This window comes from Anarhichas minor, unplaced genomic scaffold (genome assembly GCF_050575085.1).
Source record: "Anarhichas minor isolate MPS153535 unplaced genomic scaffold, ASM5057508v1 ptg000062l, whole genome shotgun sequence".
Lineage (NCBI taxonomy): Eukaryota > Metazoa > Chordata > Actinopteri > Perciformes > Anarhichadidae > Anarhichas > Anarhichas minor.
In genome coordinates, this window is record NW_027466508.1 from 7,229,452 (window position 1) to 7,237,533 (window position 8,082).

At 42.0% G+C, this 8,082-nt stretch overlaps 1 protein-coding gene across 1 annotated transcript; it reads left to right on the forward strand.

Annotated features, from left to right (window-relative positions):
- The first annotated feature begins 2,519 nt into the window (after window positions 1-2,519).
- Window positions 2,520-6,142, forward strand: vegfd (vascular endothelial growth factor D). Its single transcript, XM_076077594.1, has 7 exons — window positions 2,520-2,627; window positions 4,221-4,422; window positions 4,511-4,631; window positions 4,871-4,940; window positions 5,200-5,327; window positions 5,427-5,542; window positions 5,976-6,142. The coding sequence occupies exons 1-7, from the start codon at window positions 2,520-2,522 to the stop codon at window positions 6,140-6,142; spliced, it is 912 nt and encodes a 303-aa protein (XP_075933709.1).
- The last annotated feature ends 1,940 nt before the right edge of the window (window positions 6,143-8,082 follow it).

An 8,082-nucleotide genomic window follows, 5' to 3' on the forward strand; every position in this document is an offset into this window, starting at 1 on the left:
ACACTTTGCACTCTCGTCCCTGGTGAAAATGTTTTTCTTACTTGTTTGCTGCTACAGAAGCATATTTATATTGTTATATTGTATTTGTTTAGCCTCTACTTTAACTTGTTGCATGTCTAAATGCTTCATGCCTTGTTGTTTGCACAGTAGTAGGAAAAATGTGCTTCTAACTGCTCTCTACCCACCTTGTTAAATCTAAGCTGTATTCAATTTTCCTTCTGCTGTTTGAAATAACACAGTAGCACAGCAGTTATGAAATTCTTGCTCACATTGTTGTTATGAGGATAATTTAATATACTCTTAAAGGGTGGGTGTGTAGCATTTAAGGGGATCTATTGGCAGAAAACTATTATACATTAAACAACCTACTTATTGATAAGAACTGTTGTTTTTCATTACCTTAGAATGAGCCGTTTATATCTACATACTTCACGGTCCGTGTTGAACTGCCAGGTTTCTACAGTAGCCCAGAACAGACAAACCAAACACTGGCTCAAGATAGGCCCATTTGTTTTCGTGTCAGCCTCCATAGTTCTTCCTACTTGCTTTGCACACGGGAGAAGTTTCAGCTTTTCTGCTAGATGTCCCCAAATCCAACTCATAAGTATGAAGATTTTACCATAGACTGTAAATAGGAAGTAAATATAGTCACCGTGATGTCACCCATTGGTTTGTGGACTGACGTTTTGAAGCTTAGAGTTCGACATTTTGACTGTTGCAATCATGGGTTTTTTTTCGCGACCAGAAGGGACATGAGAGGTTGGAGCTAAATGCAATTGAACGCTGAATGACACATTTTCCGGCAACCAAAATGTTGCAATTAACTTTCATGAAGTAAAAACAATCTGTGAAAGAGTTAAAGTTGTAAGATCAAAACACGGACAACTCCCAGACCGGATAACGCCCAGGTTGCAACCTGGCAATGACAAGATCCTAAAGCCACATCCTAAAGCATATCCTTCTTTATGGTCCATTTCACTCTAAATGGGACCACAATTTACTAAAACATTATGCTGTATGAAGAAGACTTAAAACTAGCAATTGAGACCATAAACTCATATTTACAGTGTTTACTGAGGGAATAAATCGGGTGGGAAGTAGGCGTTTCCTCATAGACTTCTATACAATCAGACGTGCTTTTTACAACCATAGGTGTCGCTTCATAATGGCCATTAGAAAGAATGCAGGTTTAAGGCGCTTCACTTTTCAGACCCGGAGTTTTCTCCAGGGTTTTACAAACGATTAGTTTTTTTCATGACATCTGTTATGTACCACATTATTAACCTGATTTATCCTGCTGCAAAACATATCAGTTTTCCTCAATGGCTAAAATCTAAGAAATGTTTTTAAAGTTTTTGCATGTAAGATTTTTCTAAGATATTGCTTTGCAGCTGACCGAAAAAATGCCCAAGAAGCTGTTCCTCATTTGCATACAAATCATGAATATTCTCTCATTACCTCTGTTATGCATGTTCCCGACAGCGAGTCAAACGAGCCTGGATGGGTGGGTGGGGTGTTGGTGAGACAAGGGTGGTGCTGGCATCTGATTTCCCCTCACACGTTACGGAAGTCTGGATCACATTTAAAACATATGGTACTGGTCTTCGGCTGTGTGCGGTTTGGCAACTCTGGAGGAAGAGACACTGATGGGAAATTTAGCAGGCAAGGGACTTGATCACTTGACAAACTGACACTAACAAAGAGACACGAACACACAAGAAAATAAAAGGCGTGCTTTGTGGCAGCCAGAAGCAGCAGTGGGAGAGACATAAGGGCAGACACCAAGACCAAGACTTACTAGCTTCTTCAGCATTAGCCCACATCTTAGAGAAAGGAACTGTGTGGCTGCTTTTTGCACCTCAGGACCCTTTTTGCATGGACAAACCAGAAGGGAAATTTAACATACAGATACTGTAAGCACTAAAATTAAAGTTAAAGGAAGTTGGAATAATTTTTTTTTTTTCCAGGTGGGAATATAAAGAGGAAACTCAAAGGAATTTGTTCAGATTCTCCAACTGAAGTATCTCACAGGCCTTCAATCCATTGTGACATAAGAGAGTGCTGATCCTTAAGAGATTCTTGACTTTTTCTGAGGTGATTTTAAGCTTCTGACTTCTAGTAGCTGCGTTATTTAACTCGACACCTCCGGTCCTGCATCAAAGCTTCCACAGTAAGAGGTGCATGTTTTAAAGCCTCTTTAACCTTCTCCATTTGGCTCGTAGCCGTCTGGGTTGCTGTGACAGATTACGTCTGGTTTAGACACACACACGCATACACACACATACACACAGACTCTTTATTGTGCAGCTGGAAGATCAAGAGTTTGTGTTGCACATACCGGCACTGAGAGAAGTGAGTGTGTGTGTGTGTGTGTGTGTGGTCTAAGGGACTCAGCTGGTCTGGGAAACTGAGTCAGAGGCAGCCAGCTCTACGTGGTTTCTGCCAGAAGGAAAAGGAGGCAAGTTCATACAGCCGAGTGCTTCTCAGAGACCTGCGAGCAGAGCCAAGGAATAACTAAGATGAAGGTGAAGCGAACTCTGTGCAGACTCTCCTGCTTGGTGACTCTGGTGGTGGAGCTGAGCTGGATCAACGTGGGCCACGGCATGCACAGAGAGGGAGGAAGTAGGGTAAGTGTGGTGTGAAGCCTTGTGCCTTCAATTGCATGTAATGTGTATCACGGCAGCAACGTCAGACACTTCTTGCAATTTACTGCTGTTTGTCGATGACGTATAAGGACAGATTTTGTTTCCCTTTGTACTTAAACGACTTTATTATCTAACTTTGTCCAGAGAGCAGAAATTAAAGCACTGCATTGCTTCTATATTGGTGATACATTCAGAGCTTGATTTCACTCTCTTTTAGTGTTCTTCAGCCTCTCTTCACTCATTCTCTCATAAACCTCACACTTGACCAGTTGCTGCCAGGGTGCAGTACACTCGCATGTGCTCACCATGTTCTGTCCAGTGAAGCCAAAATCGACGGTGTGCATGTGGCTGAAAGAGGAAATGCACGCCATAATTGTATCTGCGTCAGAGGGATAATTAAACCGCTTCACTCTCAATTTTCTGAATTCTTCGCTTAACCAAGCTGTCATTCATCTCTATTATTGTGTCTCTCCCCCCCCCCACACACACACACGCGCTCTCTCCCTCTGTTTCTCGTTAGTGGGTCTATCCCCTGGTAGAAATTGCAGAGGGGAAACCTCCCTATTGTCTGTTTCTGTTTTTTTTTTTGTGGAGGCAGTCAGCCAGCCAACCTGCCCCACCCTCAACTCTGCAACACACTGAACTCATCACAGGGCTCGGATCCTTGCAGTTGTCCAGAGAAAGTAAAGCAAACACTTTGCAGACAAGTACAATATTTCATGACTGTCCTCTCTGACGTTTGTGGACTGACTATCCGGTTTTGGCTTTCCCGCCTCAAAGAACTAAACCTCTCCCAAGATCACACCCATGACTTTTCGGATAATCTTGAGTAAAGGACCCTGTATTTCATGAAATACTGAATCCTATGTAAACCGTACAGAACTAATCTGTTCAGCTTTTGGTTTGTTCTGATTTATGTCATCATGGGAGCTTTGCCCTTCTGATGTTGCATGAGAAGTGGTTTTATGGTTTGCTCCCACCACTGCTGCTTCCTCTCAAAGTGCATGATGGTGGTTTGGTTGGCTCAGGCCCATCTTTGTCAGATGTCCTGAGTTTATATGCAGCTGCATTTCATTCTTGTCAAACATGTGAATGTGTACACTTTTGGTGGCAGTCAGTCTTCAGAGGCAGAGAGGCAGGCACACAAATGTGCTGCTGCAGCTGTTGATAATCATACAATCACAGAGGGGGAAAAAAGGTCTGTAGGATTCATCTTCTGGGAACCATGAATGTCTGTACCTAATGTGATGGCAATCTATGCAATATTTTCAGTCCGGACCAAAGTGGTGGACCGAGAGGCAGACGGATATGTTCATGCTGCGAGAAATGTTTAAATTTAATTTAGTTAATTTCTCCTTTCACCTTCATTAATCTTTACTAATGACACAAGCTTTTCATGGAAGACGTCGTGATTGTACTTATGAGTTGTTTTCAATAGTTCCCAATCAAGTTTAATAAATGTGTGATGTTTGAGGAGAATCCCCCAAAAAAGACATGAACAAGTGACACCAAATTAGATAGTTTTCTTTATGTTAATGTCAAACAATAAAGGATGATTGACTGTGATCCCTGCAGGTAATGAAGCAGTGGGAGACGAAGGTGCGGTCAGCCTCCAGCCTGGATGAGCTGCTGAGGCTCGCAGACTTTCCAGACTGGAAGTTGTGGAGGTGTCGTCTGAGACTGCAGCAGCCGGAGACCCTCTCTTCTCCGCCGTCAGTGGGCTCCCACCGCTCTACGCGCTACGCTGCCGAATCTTACAGCCTGGAGATACTTCAAGGTCTGCTAAAACATACAGTACATACATACATGTTACGCGTGAGTCTGTGTGTTGAGGTGGTTATGAACGTTGTGTGTCTCCCGCTTAGCCATAGATGAAGAGTGGCAGCGAACTCAGTGCATGCCGAGGGAAACGTGTGTCGACGTGGCCAAGGAGCTGGGCACCGACCCCTCGATGTTCTTCAAGCCCCCCTGTGTGTCCGTCCACAGGTTTGTTTGACATGAAACCAGATCCAGACCTTTAACACCAAGCTCAATGCTATCGCACCGCGTCTGCATCCCACTTCGTACACTCAAGCTGACATAACTTCTCAGCAGTCATTCATTAATTCACTTGTGCTGAGTTGGCCATTAAAAACGTCAACTCCATGGAGTCAAATACAACTACTGAGTTTATTTTCCTATGCACGTCACTTTACCCAGATGTGAATTTGTTTTCCTACTGACAGGTGCAGTGGCTGCTGCAATCAAGAGGGCGTCACCTGCAGAAACACAACTACTGTGTATGTGAATAAAACTGTGAGTGACCAAATCTCAGATAAGTGCATATACTATGAAACCTTTTTATTTAACCTTTTTCCGAGGGTTTGAATACTGCAGCACTAGCTCTCAGCGATCAAACACTCTGTGTGTGTGTGTGTGTGTGTGTGTGTGTGTGTGTGTGTGTGTGTGTGTGTGTGTGTGTGTGTGTGTGTGTGTGTGTGTGTGTGTGTGTGTGTGTGTGTGTGTGTGTGTGTGTGTGTGTGTGTGTGTGTGTGTGTGTGTGCGCGCATTTCAGGTCCTTAGTGTGATTCCATTTAAGTTTGTACCAGAGCCCGTGCTATTAAAAGTAGCTAACCATACAGAGTGCAGGTGCATGGAGCCCGCCATAATACGACGTAATGCTCAACCTCACAGGGGCAGTGGGTGAGTCCAATATGTCAATCAATCTTACTCAAAGGAATTTATGTTTTTTTTGAGAAATGCATTTTATATTCTGTTGTGATCCATCTGGTTCATTGTCAGCTGCTCTCCGATGGTCCAGCTGTCAGAGGCAGAGGACTCCAGGAGACTTTGTGCCAGTGGTTTGATTTGGGATTGTTCAACTGACAGATGCATACCTTACCCTTCCAGTTCTCCAGGTGTGTGTGTGTATCTCAACAACTGTTGAATGTATTGGCACATAATAACACATAACACACATTTCTTGAGGACGTATCCTAATCACTTTTGGTTTATGACCAAATGAAGATGGAAAATGTTATATCTGCCAAAACACCAGCATTGTCTTTGTGAGCATGTTCAGGAGCTTCTCATACACCGTTTGTGGCTAAACCTAAAAAAAAAGCACTATAAGCAATCAATTCACATGTAATCCGGACAGGTGACGCAGTAAAAAGAGCGACAAAGTCTGCGTAGCAAGGAGGTTGCTGAATTGATGGGTCTAATAACGGACTTTCCAAACTGATGTAGGCTGTGTGAAACCACGGAGGTTCAGCTAACAAGATGAAACAACATTTCTGATACTTGCATTTGCTTTGTGACTTGAATGCAACATTTTTACCTCCTGTTTAGAGTTTCCTCTCGGTTCATGGATGCCCGACTGTGAGATAGACGTTGAGCGCTGTGACTGTCTCCCTCGACCTGCACCGACTCTGCAGCCAAGACCGATCCAGCGCTGTCGACTCAACTCCTCCATCTGTGCCCACAAGCAACGTTTTGATCAAGCCTCCTGCAGGTAGGACAGAGAGAAGCATTTAACCCTCAGCCCTATCCCTCGGGAAAATAGCTCCTCAACCACAAGGCTTGTATGCATATATCTGGTCTCTTTTGAAAAGTAAGCAGCTAATGAATAGGAATGTAAGGAAACTAAACTATATTATCATTCGAGAGAAGGGTGAAACAGTGAAGGACAAAGTTGTATCCTTGCCTCATGTAAAGGAGGCAATATCCCTATTGAAATCAAGCTCCATAGATAAAAATGCTACTGAATGTCTTTGCCTACTCTTTGACTTCAACTGTAACTTTAAATTTGATGAAAATACACTTAAACACAACGTTTTTAAACAATTCATAGAGATATACTCAGGTGGTCTGTGTTTTGGCCAAACTTACTGTTTACAAGCCGACTGTTTAGTGGACGTTTTACTTCAAAACGCTAATTATTTCCATAAAGCCCCGTTTACAAATAAATTGAATCTCCCCAAACCATTGAAATAATAATAAACTTGGCGAATGTTGATCATACTTCACATGACTGAAGAGGTCCATGCTATACAGGCAGATGAATGCAGAATGCACATGGCCCACAGTGCTCTGTGAGGCATCCATCGATTTGTATTGATGAGACGAAGACTACGATGTATCGTTGGTGTCTGTCGCCATCTTGTGGCTGTATCGAAGTTTAAGAACCAGGCTTCAGCTTAAAGCGAAGGATGGTTTCCGCCAAAATGACACCTTGCTCGTATCCAGGCCGATCTGTGTGGCTTTCCGGTGGATTGAAAGCTTGATCCAGGCTTTCTGAGCCCGAGTGTGTCTGAATTCATGCGTAGTTTATGTTACTAAATTATCCCTCTTTTATTCACAGATGCAAACAGCCCAATTAGAAGTCCACCGGGGAAATAAATTACGACAACCTGCTTGCCAAGGATGTTTGGAGGCAGAGAGAAAAGGCTCATAATTTATTTACAGTCCTATTTATGGTGATCACTTTATCTAATTAAGATGATATTAACTCACATGACCATGTTAATTGATTGTTTAACATGCTTCCCCTATGTTTCAATCCATATGTAAAATTAATGATTTGTACATTTGTTCTTTGTGCACTGAATATGTAGTTTACATTAAACGATTATTTTTATAATTTGAGTTTGTGATGAGATACTGGATCGTTGCTTACTGTAACTTCTGATGGAATATTCCACTAATTGTTAATCGTCACTTATTTCCTGTTGTCAATCAAAAAGCTGTAAGCTTTAGAGGGTGCAAGATAACACAACTTTTGAGAAGTTTTAAAACGTCTTGCATGCTTCAGGGGCAACACGGGCTGCTGAATTCTGTCACAGAAAATGAAGGTGATGATACTCAATAAGTCAAGTCTTCATAAAAAAACACAAGCGTAATGTAACCTGCTGATTTTCTCGTTCCTTGGATTTCATCTTCATACAGACTCTATAAAAATATTCACCCTCCTTGGACGTTTTTTATGTTTTATTGTTTTACAACATCAAATCAAAATGGATTTTTTGTGACTCTGATCCGACAGAAAAAGATCTCTCAATGTCAAAGTAAAGATTTCTACAGATCTAAATTCATTACAAATGTAAAACACTGTTTACATGCAGTATTTACATACTGTTATACTTTTGCATTTGAAAAGCATTATACAAACCTGATGCAATATCGTTGTTGTTACTGTAATTATTATTATGCATCCTCTTTAATAGCACACAAATGCATCCCTGGGGCGGTGAGTTTGTCACATAACTCATTTAATGGAGGGTAAAATAAAGTCACCAAAAGCTAAAATTCTGCAAGAAACCTGCAACTTTGGAGCAGATTTGTTGTCCAGCAAAACAATGAGCCCAAAAATAGAAGTGGCGGGCCTTAAAAACAACAGTGATAATGTCCTTGAGTCAGAGGTCTCAATCCAATTCAGAATATGTGAAGAAGGCTCTTC